Source organism: Colletotrichum gloeosporioides (genome assembly GCF_011800055.1).
Source record: "Colletotrichum gloeosporioides strain Lc1 chromosome Unknown consensus_19, whole genome shotgun sequence".
Lineage (NCBI taxonomy): Eukaryota > Fungi > Ascomycota > Sordariomycetes > Glomerellales > Glomerellaceae > Colletotrichum > Colletotrichum gloeosporioides.
Window position 1 is genome coordinate 358,782 of NW_025544664.1, and position 21,078 is coordinate 379,859.

The 21,078-nt window shown below is 47.9% G+C and overlaps 5 protein-coding genes across 5 annotated transcripts; 1 reads left to right on the plus strand and 4 right to left on the minus strand.

Annotated features, from left to right (window-relative positions):
• Nucleotides 1-692: 692 nt before the first annotated feature.
• On the minus strand, nucleotides 693-2,525 carry GCG54_00006398 (Cytochrome P450 monooxygenase eqxH; the record flags this gene model as incomplete). Its single annotated transcript, XM_045406400.1, has 5 exons — nucleotides 693-1,126; nucleotides 1,178-1,780; nucleotides 1,832-1,900; nucleotides 1,952-2,414; nucleotides 2,487-2,525. 5 exons carry the CDS (start codon nucleotides 2,523-2,525, stop codon nucleotides 693-695), a joined length of 1,608 nt encoding a protein of 535 aa, XP_045267692.1.
• Nucleotides 2,526-2,716: 191 nt separating this feature from the next.
• Nucleotides 2,717-7,292, minus strand: GCG54_00006399 (uncharacterized protein; the record flags this gene model as incomplete). The annotated part of the gene is made up of 4 exons (XM_045406401.1): nucleotides 2,717-2,787; nucleotides 2,843-3,046; nucleotides 3,095-3,146; nucleotides 6,663-7,292. The coding sequence occupies 4 exons, from the start codon at nucleotides 7,290-7,292 to the stop codon at nucleotides 2,717-2,719; spliced, it is 957 nt and encodes a 318-aa protein (XP_045267693.1).
• A 66-nt stretch (nucleotides 7,293-7,358) lies between these two features.
• GCG54_00006400 (uncharacterized protein) lies at nucleotides 7,359-8,812 on the minus strand (the record flags this gene model as incomplete). The annotated part of the gene is made up of 4 exons (XM_045406402.1): nucleotides 7,359-7,457; nucleotides 7,514-8,518; nucleotides 8,581-8,625; nucleotides 8,660-8,812. 4 exons carry the CDS (start codon nucleotides 8,810-8,812, stop codon nucleotides 7,359-7,361), a joined length of 1,302 nt encoding a protein of 433 aa, XP_045267694.1.
• Nucleotides 8,813-9,223: 411 nt separating this feature from the next.
• GCG54_00006401 (Aminomethyltransferase) lies at nucleotides 9,224-10,734 on the minus strand (the record flags this gene model as incomplete). Its single annotated transcript, XM_045406403.1, has 3 exons — nucleotides 9,224-9,277; nucleotides 9,334-9,900; nucleotides 9,970-10,734. 3 exons carry the CDS (start codon nucleotides 10,732-10,734, stop codon nucleotides 9,224-9,226), a joined length of 1,386 nt encoding a protein of 461 aa, XP_045267695.1.
• A 550-nt stretch (nucleotides 10,735-11,284) lies between these two features.
• On the plus strand, nucleotides 11,285-12,664 carry GCG54_00006402 (FAD-dependent monooxygenase terC; the record flags this gene model as incomplete). The annotated part of the gene is made up of 4 exons (XM_045406404.1): nucleotides 11,285-11,857; nucleotides 11,919-11,983; nucleotides 12,039-12,277; nucleotides 12,333-12,664. 4 exons carry the CDS (start codon nucleotides 11,285-11,287, stop codon nucleotides 12,662-12,664), a joined length of 1,209 nt encoding a protein of 402 aa, XP_045267696.1.
• Between the last annotated feature and the right edge of the window lie 8,414 nt (nucleotides 12,665-21,078).

A 21,078-nucleotide genomic window follows, 5' to 3' on the forward strand; every position in this document is an offset into this window, starting at 1 on the left:
TACCTGTCCCTGCTGATGCTGTCATCTGAACATTAGCTGCGGTCATCGCGGAGACGGAGCGCTCCGGACCAGGTCGACCGTTGATGTCCGAAAGGGTGACGGATTCCTCCTCGCTCCGTATCACTATCTCAATCAGCATCCCGTCATCTCATATTCGCTGAAATCAGATACACTTGACACCAACCTAGCAGTTTCGGAGCATTGTACATGCAGCCCTGGCGATGAGCCTGACCTCTCTGTCTGGATCTTACCTAGCCGTGGCGAAACATTTGAGCACAGTCCAGTGAGATACTTTCAACATTCGTAAAAGCTCGTCGTCCAACAGCTAATGGCATTGTGTTTGACCCGAGGGGCTGGTATCCCTTTAGTGATGATACCCCCAAAGGCCGATCCGAAGGCACTACCTACGGCCAAACACAGAGAGAAGTGAAGCTAAGTTGACCTTCTCCGTCCATTTCCCATCGTGTTACCTCATCAATGAAGAAATTCCTTCGCGTGGAATAACGTAACACTTGAATATTCCCACATCATGGCTCACGAGGAGAAGTCATACTAATGGTTCTCATAAGTTTGTCATGCGATGTCTACTCATGAAAATTCGGTCTATATCAATACTTAAATGCCCGTTTGTACTTCTTGAGTAGTCCAATTGAGACGGGCAACCCCTCTCCTTGTCTTTCCGGTTTAGGCTATCAGAGGTTATCGATGTCAACAGCCAAGTTCTCTCGTCTCCTGAAAGACACCTTCAGGCCATCGCCAGAAGACAGACCGATTCCAAACTCCCTGATCTTGTGCTCGTACGCGCTGTCAATCTCCCATTCGTACTTATACAGCAAATGGCACAGAAGAATCTTGACTTCGTTCGAGGCAAAGAACCTTCCAGGACAAGCATGCTTCCCATGGCCGAAACCCAAATGAATCGACGAGGTACTAACGAGATGGGCTTTGCTCTCGAGCTTCGGGTCTTCACGCATGCGCAAGTACCGATACCCGTCGAAAACCTCTGGATTCTCATAGACTTCAGGATCCACCATGGAACCGAGATCTGCCATGCAGCGATCACCCTTCTCAAGAACCAGGCCGCTGGGGAGCGTGACGCGCTTTATGGCTGTCCGATTCATTGTCGCTTTGAGTAGTCAGTATTAGAAAGCCCATTGCATGCTGGGAGTCAACTCACCCGAAGTCGTAGGCTTCAGCCTCTGCGCTTCCTTGAGAACGCTATCGAGTAGCTTCATCTGGAAAAGAGCCGTCTTGGTCCAGCCTTCCTTCACCAACACACCTTCAATCTCTTCGCGCAGATCCTGTATCAGCTGCGGGCGTTGAATGAGCCGGCACATGGTCTCAGTCGCCAGATCTGTCGTGGTGTGCATCGCGACGACAGAGAACCCGAGCTGGGCTCCAACAGGGTCGTAGGAGCTCCCCTTGCTTTCTTCCTCGACCCATTGCATTACATCGTTATACACTGGCCCAGACTTCCCCTTCGTCTTGGCGATTCGCCGTTCATCTCGTCGCTTTTGCAAAATTGGCGTCATCAATTGCCGGGCATCAGCGACTTGCTTCCTCAGCAGCTGACATTCGGGAATGAAGTAGCATGCGGCATGCCTGAGAAAATGAGGATATTGGCGCAGTAGCTCTCCACAAAGAAAGATGTTGACGCTGTAGGACTTGGAGATGTCGAGCCATTTTTGATTCCGGCAAAGCTCTCCTCCGAGGAAAACACGTGAGGACAAGCGGGCGACGAGTTCCAGTGTGGCGTCTTTAAGAAGAATTTCCTGCCATTCTTTTCACACTTAGCCCAGGGAGAGGGCCTTGCTTTCAAGATGAGACTTACCGTTTGATTTTCCGAGGACGAGATTGGTCGCGAAATTCGCCTCTGCCGCCAATGGTGAAGTAATCTGGTCTTGTGCAATGTTTTAGATCAGGATTGCTGGACACGGAGGGCATGGCTTACTTAGGAGTTTTGTGAGTCTCTTGTTGATGGTCCTATGAAGAAGCTCGTCTGGGCGGCCGTCGAACGCGAAGCCTTCGAATCCTGGCAATGAAGGGTGGAAGTTGTCGATGAAAGCCGTCATGAAGCTCAAGCCCGGCTCATTCCGGAAATCATCAATGTACTTTGAGGGAAGAACGACAAGCTCGCCGAGGTCAGTAAACATCCTATACGGCTTCCCCTGAAAGAGCTTTCGCCCGCTCTTCATGAGCTTCCCGGCGTTGGAGGTGAAGTGTTTCTTCGTCTTTTGGCCAAAAAGGTCCAAGACGGGAGGGGGGTTGATGTAGGGGATGTCATCGTGTCGACGTGGTATCAGTTTTAACAGGAGAAGAAGCGGGAGAAGTGCAGCGACGACACATGAACCCAATAGTAATGGTTCTGTGACGGAATATTTGGTTGATGGAAGCAGCATTGTCTGATGAAGTTCCTGAAGCGTGGACGATTGGCAAAGCAAAAACCTTGATTGGCAGACAACATTTCACATGTATTTAAGAAAAACATCGGTGTTCTCGACGGATTCCGAGGCATCAGGAAACATCTTGATGTGGATGGGTATCGCTGGTTTGGGTCTCCGCTTTCGTGCTCCATATTCTGAAAGGGGAAATTTTCCCAGCCCGCACTAAGAAAACAGCCAGGGGTTTGATGTGGGATGAGGGATGAGAGATCTCCAGAAGCCAGGGCCTGTGAAGCACTTACAAGCCTTTTGCCGGTCAAAATCCTCCAAGATGCTCATACAGCAACGATGCCAGTTTCATACATATTGGCAAGTTCCCGGAGAACCCAGCCGATCCGTGGTGCAACTGTGACGTCTTCGGTCAGGTATCTGAAGCTGATCCGGTAGCATTGCATTCTTACCTCCCCAAACCCACGTGTCGTCGTAGATACTAGCCCACATACGGGCCAGCTCTGCAGCAAGCGACAAGTGTTGAGATTTCTGGCTGTCAACTTCGCTCAAGAGCTGCCTGACGCTGTCCAAGACCTGCTTCTCCTCGGGTGTGACAGGTTCGTTCGTCCGATATGAACATTCAACAGCGTATAACCATTTCGTGACAAGTAGACCTAATCACATTCAGCACAATTCAGGTTGAAGCGAAATTCCAACAATACCGGCATCCCAGCTTGCTAAGGCGTGTTCTACACTCCACTTGAAAGCAGCTGTCTTTCGCATAAGCACAGCGCTGTATCCTAATTAATTAAGCTAAGCCTGAGGGTCTAGCTTAATTAATTAACTGAATTTTCACGAGAAGCTTACTTAAATTAACTAGCTTAACTTAAGATTAACTAAATTACCTATTTAAGAAATTAGTAAAGCTCTTATAATATCTTAATACGTTAGAAATATACCTATTTAGTATTCTAAAGTTATCCTAGCCTCTATTAACCCTTCTACTTAAAGTAATAGCTACTAATAATAATACTACTACTTTAAGCCTAGTTCTAGAGGTATTATATCTCTTTAAGTAGTAATAGCTTTATTAAAAACCTCTATAATATTAGTATTAGTTTAGTAAAGCTAAATACCTTCTTATAGTTAGTTATTATCACTAAGATAGTAAAGATATTAAGAGTAAACTTATTAAGCGTTAAGAAGGTTTATTAATATAAAATCTACTATAAAATAAGATTATTAATAGGCTAAGTAATTAAGAGGGTAAAATACTACTTAAGCTTATTAACTTTATTAATAGTAGTATTATAAAAGCTACTATTTAGCTATTAATAATAATTAGAGTTTTTAAACCTTAGAAGAATTATAATTAGGGTAAAAAACCCTTATAGAGACTTTAAATAGACTAAATTATTAGTATAAGTAGCTATCTTAGTATATTATTACTCTTAGTAATCTTAAAGACTATCCTAAGTAGTTTAGAGCTACTTATAAGTCTCTAGAAAGTCCTAATGCTTCTTAAGCTATTATAAACCCCTATTAAAATATAATATTACTATTATAGCATAGAGAGGAGACTCTCTAAACTTCTTATAGTAATTATTAAGTACTTACTAGCTATTAATAATTAATAGGTATATAAACGTATAAGAGTTAAAATTAGTAACCTAAGGGGGGTATAGTAAAGTAATAATATAGTCTAACTATATATAAATTAGGATATTATTAATTAATAGGGTTTATAAGGCTAGCGCTCTATTAGATTAATATAATATCCTTATTAATTAAGATAGCTATAATAAGAGACTTTAAGATACTTATATAGCTATAAGATTAATCTCTTCAGAAGTAGGGGTATTATAAAACTTATACTAATCCTTAAGTTAATCTAAGAAGTACTTAAAGCTTATTAAAACCTCCTAGAGTTAACTATACTTATTACCCTTACCTTAGCCCTTATATTACTTAATCTATTTATAGAGAGGCTTAAGAACTTTATTTAACTTAGTAAAGACTTATTAATCCTTATTAGTAAAGATATCCTTATTAAGAATATAATTAGACTTATACTTAAAGCTTATAATATAGTATATATAACTATTAATCTAGCTATACTTAAGTAAAGCGTAGTAGATTATATTATATATTAAGTTCTATTAAGTAATATTACTTAATATTAAATTTAGCTTTTATAATAACTCCTCCTATAGAGTAAAGATATTATCACTATTATTAGCCTTATTACTAATAGATAAGAAAGCCTTAAAGCGTTATAGTAATAATCTAATATACTTAATAATATTCTAAAGCTTACTAATAAGTCTTATAATCCTCTACTAAGCTATATCCTCTTTAATCCTATTAGTATTAATAAGATAGTTAGACTCTTACTTAAATACCTCCTTATTAACCTTATAAATTATAGTATAACTAATAAAGTTAAAGATATAGCTATAGTATTAAAGTTAGTAATACTAAGTATCTATTTTAGTATATAAAAGTGAAATAGATAGATATAGAACCTTAATATAAGTGCTATTAATACTAATGTTATTAGAGATAGTAATATTAATCTTATTAAGTAGTTATTAGTTTTTTATAACTATATATATTATAGTAGTAATATTCTCACTAGAGTAAGCATTAAACTAGTAATAGAGACCTAAGAAGTACTATATCTATTTACTTAATTAGTTAATAAAGTAGCTAAAGATAGTAATAATTATATATTAGTTAGGTGAGGTTTATAGGTTAAAAGATATATAAACTTTTATAAATACTATCTATATCTCTACCTTAATCTATACCTTCTTAGATATATAAAGTTATTAAAATTAATCCTTCTAGTTAGTTTTTAACTAATATATCTAGGTATTAATATTAAGGTTAAAAAGGCTAAATATATACTATATATATTAATTACTAAATGTTATAAGAAGGTTACTTATATTAATAAAGAAGCTAATAGTAAGTTTTTTAATCTAAATAGTCTTCTACTTAGGTATAGTAATAGAGATAAGTTAGAGGCACTTAGATAGAGGCTTAAGGTTATTAGAGTTATTAGGAGATAGATAACTAGCCTTATAGTAATCTCAGAAGATAGAGTAATTATTTTTAAGATATTTAATAGTAGTAGAAGTAGAAATAGTATTAAATAGTTAATTAAAAGTCTTTACTTTATTATAGCATTAGTAGACTTAATAGATACTACCCCTTATACTATTAAGTAAAATCTTATAAATAAATAACCCCTTATTAGTAATCTAAGAGGTATAGCCTTAATTACCTTTCTTTAAAATAGCCTTAATATTAATAAACTACTAGCCTTTCTATATAGTATAAAGTAGGGCTTTAAGAGTATTATAAGTAGCTAGGTTAATAGTTAATATATTACTAATAGTAGTAGATAATATATAAATCTAAATAGTAATCTTATAAAGAGTTAATATTATATAGCTAATAAAGTAATTAATATATTAAGTATAAGTTAGTAGAAGCATTATAGTAACTAGTAAGAAGTTAAAAAAGATATTAAGAGGTATATATAAATAGGTCTTTAAAGTATAGAGGCGTAGTAGTAGTAGTAGTAGTAGTAATAGTAATATAAGTAGTAATATTAAAAAAAGGTTATTTTTAAAAGCTAATATAGAGGTTAAAAATAGGCTTTTTTTAAGCTTTAGTAAGGGGGCTAAAAATATATTAATCTAGTAGTATAATAAAAGATATATTTCTAATACTTCTAGTAGTTACTAATAGTACTAACCCTACTATTAGGAAGTACTTAGCCCTACTTTACTACCTATTAGCCTAAAGGTATCACTAAATTAGTATTAGTAACTACTTACCCTTTTTTTTTTTAGAGATATATTATAATAGGACCTAATAAGCTAGTAGTAAGTCTACTATATAGGTAATTATAGAGATATTAGTTTAAAACTAGCTTAAGTTATCCACTTTAAGTATAAAAGTTATAAAAGTTATAACCTCAAGTAATTAGAATAAGGCTAGGTACTAAAATATCTAAGTAGGCTTTTTTTATTTTTCAAAAAATATTTCAAAAATTCTAATTAATCTAGAGGCCAGATTTTCTTTTTTCTAGGTAATATTAGCTTATTTAAGCTAGCTAAGCTTTTAGCATCTTAGGCTTAATTAATTAACTGCCTAAATAACCTCAATTTAATTAGTTAATTAATTAATTAATTGATTCGGCTTGGACGGGATGCTGCGCTGTATGAGCAGAATGCCAGCTCGTATTGGTATGGCGAATCCCTCAAGAGCACAGCTGACAGCCATGGTCATAAAGGGGTCTCGATCTTGTACAGCTTCGAAATAGCGTCTCAAGATCGACAGCATGACCTGACTACTCTCCTTGAACAGTAGAGAGCGGTCCAGGGAATGGAACCTGATGAATGCCCTCCCGTACGAGACGCGTAATATGGCAAATGCATTGAACAGCAGGGGGCTTTCGGCTTCGTTCCAAGTACCCTCGGTACCAGTGTGCGCGTCTGCAACTCCTGCGAGCAAGTCTCGACATCTGGAGAGAGCTGCCGCAATTTGGGTTGCGTCGTGCCTCTCCTTTGAGTTACGGATCGCGCTGTGGCATACTTGCTGCCCTTGAGTAAGGTACCAGATAGCGATAGCAACGCTGTGCATTACCACCGAGGCAGCGAACGGCGACCACTCCCAACAGACATCTGACTTCTTTTCAAGAGGCGTCTGACCAAAGATAGCGGAAGTTGCCTCGCGAAGACCTAGATGGGATGACAGCGGTTTATTTGCCGCTAGAGTTTCCCAGTCCGACACTGTCTTTGCTTCCCATAGGGCATCATCGGCAGGTATTCCAATGTCGGCATCCTCGAGGATAGAAAATCCCGGGACCATCCCGTAAGTAATTACAAGTAAGTTACCGAGAATCATGCTGCTGCACATCAAGCTTCATATTGTCAACTCATCGGCACAGGGCTTGGAACATGGACAAAATCCCTACCGCTTTGTTGACTCGTGTTCAACCCAGGTGCGCCAGTCCGATAGTTCTGTGGCTGCGGAAACAGGCCTCATTCTTGACATTCTTGACCGGAATTCCTATAACGTTGAGCGCAAACCCGAGGGATATTTTGGGAGACACTAGAAGCACTTACGGCGGAGAGGAACCCGCAACCAACCAAAGCCTGTCGTATCAGCTGCGGCTCTCCACTGAAAGAAGCAAAGAATACAAGTAGCAAGCGGGCTTGAGCCAGTGGAAGTGGCGCGGATGCCGAAATTGGCATATCTCGGGGCTTTGCCCAGTCCTGCAGCAATGCCGAGCAGTTGCGTAGAATATCAAACTCCACGATGGACAGAATTGACTCGGCCGTTAGATAGAGCGACGCAGCGAGCTTCCTGTCAAGTCGGTGAAGTGCACCTATTGCACATATACTCAGTGTCAGGGGGCTTGGAGCCGTCTCGAGGCTGAGTGTTGGAAGATGTAGAAAAGGGAAGTGAACATGGAATGATTCGATATAAGAGTTCAGACACTTTTGCAAACAGGCTGTGTCAGGCATTTGGAAGTCTCCGAGTCGCTCAGGTGTAAGATGTGATCTCAGATCATTGACGCAGTGTGCCCTCATTTCCTCGGTAAAGATCATGCTTGGTTTCGCCGTGGCTCTTGTTCTTGCTATTCGCGGCAAGCAATGTTCCTTTTTCGGCGTTTCTGGGGGCACGGGAGTCTCTCCCAAAGCAAGTGAAGGCTCGAGATACGCATTCTCTGCGTTCATCCCTATCCTGGGGTCATCGAGAGTTGGGAGTGCAAAGGAATCAAAAACATCGCCGAGGAAAGGGTCGAAGAAACTAGGGGATAAATCATTGTAAGTATCAAAATTGACATCGTGTATGTCGAAGGAGCCGAAGTCAATCGGTGTTGCTATGGCATGCGCGGTGGTCGTCCCAATCCCCGATATTGACGCCGAGTTGTCCGGGGTGTTGGTGATTGCAACATCGGTCCGTGTTTCTTCATTGGTGGCGGCAAACGAATTGCCCATCAAGCCATGTTCGTCTCTGCCTTCGGAGGCTGAACTTTGCGTGAGATCACGGCGGACCGGCTGCCATTGGTCCGCATGGAGAGTTTTCTCATGACGTGTCACGAGGTCGCTAGTGGAAATGAGTATCTAGGGGACAGACAACATTCGTGAATCGTGAATTCAATGGTGTTACCTGCGAGCATACCGACGGCCACAAAATCGGCATATGTGGGGCTTCTCGTGGGTGTCTGCGCCTACAGTCAGTGCTGAAGCGAAAGAGCATCAAACTTTTAGGCGAATGAAAGACTGACGGCTGCGCTCATGGCGATTTCGATGTTCTCGCCTTTTGAAAGGCTTGAAACAAACGCGGCACTTGTGTACCGCGGTGCCTTCTTTAGCAAATGAGATGACCGACGTTCCAGGCGCTGTCTTGGATGTCATCGCTTCAGATGACAGTCAGTGGCTGGGTGCTGAGTAAGACGAACAGTCAAGACGAACAATTCAAAGACAAAAGAGGATAAGGAAGAGCATCCAATTCCTAATGAGCGCCATGTGCATGTAAACCCAGTTCAACCCCCACAAACAGGATTTTAATTCCCGTGACGGCCCGCGACGGAGATTGGCAAGTATCCGAGGGCGACGGCATCGGACTTTTATTTATGGGACCATCGCAGCGATCATGCGGGGTTCCAGGGTAGCTGCAGTCCACTAACAGGTGCAGTACGACTGAAAACTAATTTTGGTCCGGCAACTAATATAGCTCCCGACGGGATACTTGCAGATGTTTTGCTGGCGAGATCATGTGCAACTTCTATGAGAATTGCACCCGCTCCCATGTTGAGCTGTAACCTTCTACTCAATCTTCCAGCGTCTCTTGTCCTCTTTGTAAGGGGCAGGTTGGACGATCTGTATGCAAATGTGAGACAACTAAATGCACCAGAACACATTGTGAACAAACTTACAGCCTTGATGATCTTCTGCTTCGAGCCTTCGCTACCCCATCTCACCGATACTGCCGTTCCCGGTGAAGAATGCTCTTTGAGTATGATGCCAAGAGAAATCATCTCCTTGAACCAGTAGCTGTAGCATCGGGAAACAGCATATCCGACGGTCTGGCTTCCAACCGAGACGGAGCTACCAACAACGTTGCCGAGCAAGTTGCGAGGCATTTCCATATACTCATACGATTCGGGACGGAATAAAGATGCGAAGACGTCCGCAACGTCGTCCTTGTTCCAGACAAGTGTCACCAACTTCTGCGGAGGGTCGGCTTTCAGCTTGGCAAGCGCGTCACGCCCGATAAAGTCGTGATTGAGATTCACAAGCCAACCCCAATTCAGATCGAATGGGGTATTGTGGTACAGCACGGGATCGGTTCCATAGCTACCGCTGGCCTTGGACACGTGTAAGTCGAAGTCGAAGCCAATCGACTTGGCATATCGTCGAAACTCGGCAAGCTCCTTGTTGCTTGAGGGCGCGTGGACAGCTGGGATGAAATCGGCGCCTGGCGTCGCAAACGCTGCTTCGACCTGCGATGGCAAACAGTGTTAAAGAAGGCATTCGAGAGTTTCAGATGAGAAACCAAAGGGATTGCTTACATGGTTCACCATCTTGGTACGGGCACCGAGCTGGCGGAGATTATGTGGCTTGCCAGCATCTACAATGGAGCTGTAAATCTTCCGAGCATCTTCCGCAGGGCCCCAAAGCTCGAACCCTAGTTCGCCCGAGACGCCTTGTCGCAAGCACAGGAACTTCGTGCCGTCTATGGAGAGCTCCTTGTAGTGCATGAACTCGATGTCCTGAACCCCTTCGGCCGTAACCTCATTGAGAAGTTTTGCGCTTCGAGGACCTTGAACTTGGAGGAGGAACCAATCGTCGGTGACCAGCTCAAGCGTAGCATCGAACTTCTTCCTTCCGAATTGGAACTGGTACGCCAGCCAAACAGTGCCAGGCCCGCTGGTGAAGATGAAGTCATCCTTGGCGAGCATGAGGACAAGGCCTTCGCCGACCACGCAGCCGTTGTCCTGGCAGAAGATAGCATGCTTCGCCTGTCCCGGCTTGAAGTTGGGCCACCGATTGGTAGAGATGAATTCGAAGAAGGCCTGGGCCTCTGGGCCTTTGACGCGGGCTTTCAGAAGCGGCGACCAATCCCCGATGTAGCAGTCCGTTTTCCAGGAAATGCTTTCGTCGATCCAGCCTGAGTATTCATAGGCTTCGAAGGTAGGGCCGAAGCGGGACCAGGTGTTGACGGTAGGGTCGATGGGCACGGCTGGTGCCAGGGGAACGTGATGCTTCTCATGCCCATCTTCAAACCAGCGTCGATCTGCGCTCTCATTTGGGACTTGGGTGGTTGGAGGAGACATGTTGGAAGAACGTTAACTACTTGCTGATCGAACTTGAACAGATAATAGGAAGGATATACATCGATCATATGTATCTATAATCCTTTCTCGGACTCTTGCCTAAAACTAATTCCATATGACATCACGAATGCATGAATTCCTTCATCGAGATGGAGTTTCGGGAATCCGTTTGTCCAGCGGCATCATGATGTGGGCTGGTCAGAATGTCCTAATTAGGCAATGTGGGATGGTGGGACAAATGCCGTGTGGGGTATGTGGGATGCCTTGACGGGAGTACGAAGACGCCCACCTTGCTGCAGCCCAGGTTTCGGCAAGAGTTTACAACATGATGCCAGAATTTTTGTGAACGTCACTCAGCATAGACCTTACCCGAGAAGTCGTGTTAAAGTCAATATGTAGCAACGCGGCGAGCAGTCATGAAGTAGCCTAGATATAAGATGCGTGATGCCTGGCACCGTGGCACTGCGGGTCCTGAACCAGCCTCCTAGTAGCTCACGTGTATGCCCAGCAGTTGACTTTCGTCACATTAGCATTTGAAGGCATCTTCGCCATGTCCCAGCCGTTCGCCATCATCGTGGGTGCAGGCCCCTGCGGTCTCTTATTAGCCCTTCTCCTCGCCAAAGCTGGGCTGGAGGTACAGCTCGTCGATGCCGGCAACGAACTCGACAACCAACCTAGGGCAACTCACTACGGCCCAGAGGCCGTAGAACAGCTCGACAGAGCAGGAGTTCTTTCGGACATTCTTGCGCAGGGTTTCATCCCTCACGGTGTTACTTGGAGAAAACCTGACGGGGAGGTCATCGCCGAGCTTCCAACAACCACCTTGACAACTTCTTTGAAGCATCCATTGATCTGCTTACCGCTGAACAAACTAGGCAAGATCTTGCATGATCATCTACTGAAGCAGCCCCAAGCCAGTATTCTTTGGGGTCACCGGGTGACGCATGTGAGCCAGAACGAGGAGCAAGCCATCGTGGAGGTAGACGCTCAGGGCACGATGAGAACGCTGGCAGCTGCTTATGTCATTGGCTGCGATGGCGCCAATAGCCAAGTCCGTAAATCGCTCTTTGGCGAAATGGAGTTTCCGGGATGGACTTGGGATGAGCAGATTATCGCAACGAACGTAAGTGGAGGAGCGTGTCCTGCCATCGGGTGTCTGCGCTGATTAAGTTGACATTTCACAGACTTACTATCCATTCGACAAGTACGGGTTCGCCGATAGCAACTTTATCATTAGCCGAGAGCACTGGTATGGCCGACAGATCCTTTCACAGCTCGCTGGCATTGGCTGATCATGATTGTAGGTACATGGCAGCGAGGATTTCCATCGACGGCCTGTGGCGATTTACGTACGGGGAAGTACCAGGACTCACCAAGACCGAATATCTGGAACGACAAGCCTGGAAGTTCGAGGTGATGCTTCCAGGAAATCCGAAGGCCAACGAGTGGAGATGTGTCAACTTCAGTCCTTACAAAATACACCAGCGCCTGGCACCATCGCTGCGACAAGACAAGATCCTCCTCGCGGGTGATGCAGCGCACCGTAAGTCGGATCATCAATACTTCTCTAAGACCTGTATGCTAAAACTTCGAATCAGTATGCAATCCATTTGGTGGCTTGGGGTTGACGGGAGGGATTCTCGATGTTGGGGGTTTGTATGACTGCTTGAGCGGAATCGTTACGGGTAAAGCAGGGGAGTCCATCCTGGACCGGTACAGCGATGTTCGAAGGAAGCTATATCGCGAATTCACCGATCCGATTTCAACAGAAAACATGCGGAGGCTCTGCAAAAGGGACCCCGATAAGATTTTAGAGGAGGACGCGTTTTTGCAGATGATCAACGAAAGCAAGCATAACCCTGAGGTGGCCGCGCAGTTATCAAGGGCCTCAACAGGCTTGAGCCATGATTTCACGCAATACTACAACTAGAGAATAGAGTCTTGTTAATCGAGTTGAGACGCTGGCATCCTCCACAAAACTCTTCTTGATTTAAGTCTGAGAGGGAGTAATGGGATTGCGGAACTTCTCATCGAAGTTGTGGTTTTTTTAATAACTATCCGACGAAACCAATATGCTGGAAAGAGAGCCAGGGAGGACCGCGAATATCTCTATTTTCAACTAACAGGAGAGAGAAGGACCAAACCATTGAGCACGACTATACACGGGCCATATGATTTGGGTGATCAACTTCAGAGCGTCATCCCAAACTTGCAGAGACCATTTCTTAGTTACTGGGAAAGTTGTCCCAGGCAGAGAGCGAAGCGTACTACGTATATGAAATAGGCAAGGTTGAAACACAAAGCATGTGGCAGTCCAGGCTTTTACCCGCAGGTAATTGTTGGCAGTATGAAAGAGCGAGACTGCTATAAAGATTTGGTTTCTCCCAAACAAACTCTGGTGAGTGGGATCGGTTCCGACTCTGTTGAACCCGAAGGTGGGCTTGATCACGAGATGAGTATTGTCAGTGAACGGTCAAACCAGCAAAGACACCCATCTCCGCGTGACCGACGACTTGATTAATATCACCAAAGTTGCTGCCATTGTTCAGCTCCTTCGACTTGATAGTATTCGCGGCAAACATACCAAGGACGGCGTGTCTCTCGAATTGAAGGATCCATCGACGTGGCTAGCTGCTTAGACACGGCTGATGAACGTTACAACGGCATTAACCTTCTAGAGAAGACACCGCTTCAAACTTTTGCATCATTGTCTTGTGTTCTTTTTTTTTTTTTTTTTTTTTTTTTTTTTTTTTTGTCTTCCCCCATACGGAGCCTTTAATATCGAAGAGAAGCGCGACGCGGCATCAGCAAGGGATATGATGTTGCTCACTTATGCGTCTGCGAACAAGACATAACTACGACGGTGCAAGCTCATAAATAAAAGGTTCATTCAACACAAATGATGTGCAAACCAAAATGTGATGGAACCGTTCAGAGAAGCAAGACAGTAGCGGTTCTCAAAGACCCAGTGACGCAGTCGTGCACTGAAATCATCTTCTCCTCGATAACGGCTACCCGGCTCTTCTTCACTTTATTAAAGTATTAATAAACATCTAGAAATGACCAATGACGATCAGTTGGTGCTCAGAAGTATCCAATTCAGTCTCACCACTTGGGGTACGACATGTCGACCTTGACGAGGAATCTCAGGACGGGAGCTTTTGCCGAGAATAGCCAACTCGTTTTTGTTTGTGCCAACGAAAACGATCCCCGCAATCGCCTCATCTATAATCACAATTCCAAGATCTAACTTGAACTCTTCGGTATCAACTATCTACGTGTCATTCCAGCACAGTGGGAATATCAACCAATATAAAACCACACGCTGCTCACAGCAAGAGCAAAGCTTTTAGCCTCCAATGGCCTCTTTAGATCTTCCAAGGTGTTTGACTCGACTGCCCCCGAAAGATTCATGTTGATACCACTGCTTCATTAAGGCCCAATCTCAGTTATGCTATCCACGGCTAGCATTCGTTCCCAGCTTCACCCCGTGGTCTCGTCGCTCGTGGTGTATTCATCCCTGGTACCCACATGGGACGCATCCTCAGGGACATACAAACAACCTCCGCAGTGAAGACGGACCAACTTTCTGTACGAGCATTAATGACAAAGACCGCATGACGCAGGTTTAAAAACTTCGAAATCAATCAGCGCCGGTGAAGCCTGGATTCATTCTGTCCGGCAACATCACAGAGACTCGTCCCATTGGCTTCTTTATATGGCTCCTTTGCATAAGTGCTATTCAGAGGGTCAGACGCACAGCTCGTGGCATACTGGCAAGGACCTGCACCGCTCATATCGGACCATAAGAGGCATAGACAAGCAACGGCATAGACACGATAAATATAGTTAGAGCAGCGGACATCACATCCCCTTCAAAGATAGCCTCATTGACCTGTACGCAGCATCCCGCAGCAAACTACAATAATACCATTACTTCTTCGGGGCATGAATGGGCATAACCTTCGCCGCATTTGGCCCTGATGATTCTCATGCCAATCATGGCTGCCAGGTTGAGATTGTACTGGGCCTTCCCTTACACATCTATTACCTACTTGACCGTATCTTCTCCTTTAGAAGAACACCAGTAGTCTATCACCCTCAACCGAGACCTACCTAGTGTCGTCTCCGGTCACTGCGTGCGTATCTTCGATACCATCCTAGGAGAAACGGCAAATACCGGGGTCGGGGCAGCTGGCAGAAGTCGAGATGGCACGACAACTATGCATTAGGAGCGTAGGCTCGTCCGTTATGACCCCGCCGCTCGACAAGCTGACCAGGCTGTACTTCCCTCAACGCACCACACCCACAGGGCGGAATACATGATGAATCTTGGAGAAGATTGCGGCGATAGGTGTCGAGCTGGTGGACTTTATAGCGATCAATCCTTCTACAAGGGCTGGGTCATTGCTGCATGAGGTCCAAGATTTGTCACTTCCGGTGATGTCTGTGATGGGCAACTTTGCGGGCCTTCAACCGGCGGTCACAGACGGATCTTCTTGGAAGGAACACAGGAATACCGCCTCAGTAAGTTCACCATAACTCCCTTGAGCGCTGCAAAGTATTCAATATCTCAATGTGGCGCCCCCTGCAATGCGGATGCAAGGCAACCGACGGACAGACGCTCACAACTTGACGCCACGGGCTGCCAAATACCCGTCTAGTAAATCTAGCAGACTGCCACTTGCGTATGAGCACTCGGACAGAATCCCATATGCAAGAAATCACACAAGACAAACACCTGTTCAATATGGCAGATAACATGTGGTGCACCGTTCTGCCCCGCCCCCGCGCCGCGCCCCGGAGTCCGGCCGTTGTGGGGAGGGGGCGGCTTGGCTGGCGGTCCCGTGTCAAGCCAGCGTGAGAACGAGACCTTGACACCCGCTTAAAAGAAGAGAGTCCAGACCTGGCCGTATTTAGGCTGCGGGGTTGACGGGAAACTGCAAAAAGACACCCAGGTGATGTTGAGGCTGCGCATTTGTCCGCGTGTGCCCGATGTCTGCCTACCATGCGACCCTAACAAGACAACAGCCTGATGGGCTCTCCTGACTGTGTCAACAAATTACAACCCTGCCTGGACTGGCGCTGACGGGGCCACATGGGAATGCTGCTTCTGGTCACGGATAGGCCAGACAGGGAGGCACGTGAGGTGTTGGAATAACGCGTGAGACAGGCTCCCTTTGGAAGAACCGGGACAGACGGGTTGGGAGACCGCCGCTCGGGCTACGGGAGGTTTTGGTGAAGAAGTGTGAGGCACCTTTGGCAGGTTTGGGTTAAGAGGGGGGCGTGCTAGACGGCGCCGTTGAGATCCGGAGCCGTGTCTTGGGGCCTTGGCGGTGTCGAGAAATGTTGGAGGTCTCTCGTCTGTGCCACCGCAGTATCTTGGGCAACCGGACGATCTGGAAGCCTTTACTACCCACGCTTTTGCACGCTCGTGTCTTGTGCGACGGCAACGACAACTGTGCATGAGATTTGAGTTGGATGGGATCTTGCGCGCATGCCCAGAGCTGGACGAAAGTCAGCTGATGGCTGGTCCTGGCAGCGAAGAAACAAACGTTAGGTCCCTTGCATGCGTGCCATCGTCCATCGATGGTTTTACCCCGCAAAACATATCGCTGTAGGGTTGGTTTTGGTATGGCGGGCGACTCAGAGCTTCTCGACTTGCGGAAAAGTTACCACCACCATCCCGGTTCCCACCCGCACTAAGACCAACGCCAGTCGACCTTGCCGGCGTTGGATGACGCAGGGTTGGGGTACAAATGAGCGAATCACAGCGCAGCGATAAGGCAGTTGTGAGACTCGTGTGAGGTGTGGGATGGCGTCGCTAGATTCGGGGTGGTGCATGATGACTCTCTGGCGCGCGCACACCTGGCTAAACGTTAGTCGATGACCGTCTGTCTGCGCAAATGTACGAAGCAAGCTCGTCCGGTGTCTGAATGCGAGATGCCGGGGCGCGTTTGCTGTTTGATGGACAACATGGGGCAGCGTCTTGCTCATCTTGGGAACTGGCTGCATGTGAGTATTGACAGGTTACGCAGGCAGCGAATGATAATCAGGCTGATCGGGTTATTTCTCGGGCAAGTTCAACAAGCGTTCGGTCACTGGATGAGGGCGTTGCACTCGGGTAGGAGTTTCTGATGGAGAGTGACATGATCGATGGTGGAAGCTTGTTGGTCTAGGTTGGGTAGGGATGGGCAAGTGATGAACGGGCCAAGATGGCGGGGGAAGGGCGGGCGGGATGAGACAAACAGCCCTGAATATCATTTGCCATGACGGCTGGAGAGAATCCGTGGGCGCAATCCGTGTCCCGACAGGAAGAGAAGCGGAGGGCAAACTTCTGCATCCCCCAGGTAGCTATTCCGCATCAGACACCTGTCCCAAGCTGCAGCAAGGTTGAAGTCGTGGGCAAGGGCGATAGGCCGAGTCAAACACGATGCATGTGAAAAGCAACGGGCGATTGAACATGTCACCATGCGAGAGATATGACGGCCGAATCGACGGGCATCGGCTGTTCGTCTCTTGATTCCTTGTCCTTGGGTTGAGTTTGTTCATGTTGGCTGGGTGAATGCGGTGATGACACGTCTGAAGGTGCCGAAAGCGGGAGAGGCGCCGAGGTGATCGACGAGGCCCGTACGTGTAGTGCGTTGATATTGGTTTCCCAACGACCACTGAAGGGTCCTGGGCCAGATGGTAGGGCATGCTCATCGGGCTCGAGGCGATGAACGGAGCGAAGATGGAGGGTTCGGGGTCGAGATGGTTGAGTGGCCAAGAGAACGGATGGAACGGAAGGCAAATGGTAAGCGGCGCTAGAGCCTAGTGCCATGGGAAACTGCAGAGTGCTCTCCGTCGGCCTGCCATTCTCGTCAATGAGAGCCCGTCGCATAGGTCGACAAGGATTTAAAGAACTGGAGCAACTGAGCCTGGCAGCTCTGCGAGGCAGGCGTCTGAGTGGACGGAGTGGAGGCAACTGTTCATCTTGGAGTCGGAGGAGGCCGATGGAGGTGGACTTTGCGTGCGTGTTTGCGAGTCACCGAGCGCAGGCCCCCGGACAAGGACCGGAGGCTCAATAGCCGTCCGGTGATTGACATGGGAACTTGGCCGCCGTCGGGAGATAGATTGGCGGCGATGAAGGTTGCTGGTGGAGGCCCAGACACAGCGCTTGGCCGCAGGCGGGCGGCTTGACGGTTCGACGATAGTTCGAGTTGTGGTGATGGTGGTTGTCTTAGATTCTGCGGCCGTTCGCCTCGGCATCTTGAACTGACTGTCGGGATGGGCTAGAGTCAGGTCCAGAGCAGCGGAAGGAGTCAGGACCCCAGGCCGTGCTGAAGAAGTGGTCATCATTTTCAGCCCGAGGGCGCCGAGGCGATCCAGAGTTCGTTGAACAGCGCGTGCGTGCGTGCCTGTTGCTCTGTCACACCCAGAGGGTCGGACGGATCTTGTGGTGGTCTCTTAGTAGAGATGGAGGGTCACGGAGGCGATCGGTAAAACGTGTAATTGGGCGTTGCGCTTGAGGGGATGGAGGGGATGGGATGAAGTGGGAGGGATGGAGTCGTTGGGGGCTGATAAGCAAGAGGCACACGAGAGGCGGTCCGACGTTGGCGACGATGGGAAGGTCCAAGGAAGAAGGCACCACTGGCAGCAAGCCAAGGTCGTGACTGCACGTTGCTGTATTACGCATAAAATGAGCGACGCATTATATTGCCAGGGACAGCGTCCCACTGCATAAGGGAGCATAGCATAGCACAGCCATTTGGCAGTTGTGCAAGAGCTACGCTCACGGACTGTGCTGTGCTTAATAATGCTATCCAGACAACTGGGGGGAGGTGTCGTACATAGGGTGGTTTATTCCAGATTTATCCCCAAGGTGGGTCTTGTGGCTTGCCATTGGCTGAGAAACCAGGTACCTCAGGCTTCAGCTGCTGTCGCTCTTTCATTCTCTCAGAGGCCTCTCCACGTCCTCTGAGCGCTCCAGGGCTGGGCGCTGATCGGGTCAGCCGGGCGCTCACACGGTGAGACCCTGCTGGAAGACCCCGAATGTCTTGGAATTCCCACTATTATGACGGTCTTCACCACTGCCACAGGACCATCAGCTGCGTCGGGGCCAATCAAGGCCGTAGATCCAGTATCAGTGTGTCGCCGTCTTTAGTACACGGTGCTGGCCATCCGTCATCCGGGCCCTGAAGCCCTGTAATTGTGACACTGGCGGCGCTGTCATGGTCCGCAATAGGGGTGTTGATGTGAGAGCTGAAAGAGCGCTCGTATTATGTATCTTTCCAGAAGTGATCCCAGCTGGCTGGTGCTGGTCTCGAGGTGAGATCCACCAGTGGCATGAACGTGACCACATTCATGGAGACCCCCAAGGACCCCCAACTCAACTCATGTCACCCCAAACTCTAAGGCCCAGACAGGAGGAGAGACGCAGAGACGACGACGATTGGGGGAAGTTGGAGGCTTCGGGTGCTTATCAGTTGGGGCCTGTGCGCCCATCCATCGCGCTTTCCTCTGGAGTCGAGGAAAACGCCTCCAAATCAGGCAGGACGCACACGGAGGGCAAGCACACGGTCACCGTCGCCTGTCAGGGCAATACGCAGTAAGGAAGCAAGCAGGCACGGAGGGTGGAAGCGCGAGCGAGGCAGGAACGACGAAGGGGAAAGGAAGGAGGCAGGAAGAGGCGTCCGTCCCTGCCCTGCCCTGCCCAGCCTGTCTACCGCAGCAACCGCACAACGTCACGGGTAACCACGATCCAGGCAAATCAAGGCAGGGCAGGAGGTCCAGCTGAGGTTCTGAAAAAGGCAGTGGAGGGCAGCATCGCATCCCGTCGTCCAGCGTCCAGCGTCAAGCGCCTGTCGTCTGCGACCCCGTGTCTTGCTGCTGCAAAGTCCCTAGTCATGATCCATGGCCGTGGCCCCTTCCCAGCCTGTCCTTCCCCAGGTTCCTTATCAGCAACTCCATCCTGGGCCCGTTATCAGTGTCAACGTGTGAGGTAGTGTGCCTGCCCGTGCTGTGCCAGTCCGGTCACTGAGGTGGTGTGTGTTGTATGGAACTCGGCCCAGTAACAGAAGGCGAGAGGTGTCATGCTGGGTTGGATTAAGGTGTAGATAATCAGGACAGCAGAAACAGCCTCGGGTTGCCTTCCGCTCCCACGGATAGTTACTTATCTCTCTGCCCAAGGCCAGATCTTGGAACCTGGAAGGAGCGAATGCCTTTTGCCCTGCCACCTAAAACCAAGAGTCCCCCAACTTGCCCGTGGTCTTTTCTCTGCTAGTCTTCATTCTCGGTGTCTCTATCTCTCTTTTCTCTCTTATCGCCGCCTCGTGCATCGTCGTCATCGTCGTCGCCTCACCTAGGCACCGAACGAACCTCGACCTCGACTTCGCCTCTCGGGACGTGCGCCGACTGCTCTGCTCAACACCTCGCCGATACATCCTCAATACCAGACACCAGGCCTCCCGACCGAATATCGATTATTCGTACCTAATACTAACACCCATCATCGTCATCGCGAGTCTCGAATTCACCCTCGTGACGGGTTTCCATCTTCGATATCCAAGCCCTATCAGCCGTCAGCCTCCAATCTCCAACTCGAATCCAGGTCCTTCCCGGCGCTCATCGCATTCCGCTATCAGCAGCCACCCTTCTCTGTCAACCTCTGACGACGACCCGAGTCGTGCGCTTGCTGGCCTCCACAACTTTACGCAGACCGCACCCGCACCGACATTACCACACGCGAACCCACCCGATCCAACAGTCACGGTCAAGCAATCTGCACTTCACTCGCAACCGCGCTCTGCACTCTGCAAGGGCGGCAGCACATTCCATCGTCCCGCCCGTTCCTTGCTACGAAATCGCGCGAGATTGGAGAATAAGGGTGCAGCTCCAGCAAAAGCCGGGCCCCAACGACCCAGATCCCACCCAGAACCACCAGAACCAAGGATACGACGAATACAAGACGTTGAAGAAAAAAGACCCGCTGCGTCACTTCCCGTCAATCACCGTCCTCAAAGGACCCGTCGCGATTCCTGTTCGAGCATCTCCTTGAAAAGCATCGTCGCTGATTTGTTACCGCGCCGTTGACTTTACGTTACCAAAACACTGGCCACCCCTGCCCCCGGCACACGACACAGCGCATCTCCCAGTCCCAGAGAGGCAGAAGGGCAGAAGGGTTACAGAAGTCAGAGACGACAGACGAGCACGTCCGTCCGCACCGCACGCCCACACACACCCCCAGCAAGCACCACCTCAGAGATCCCAAGTGCCAGCCCAAGGGACAAACTGTACAACTGCCCGAACTGGTCCCCTGATTGCGCGTGCCCTCTGCAGACTGCAACAGCCCGCCACGCCTTG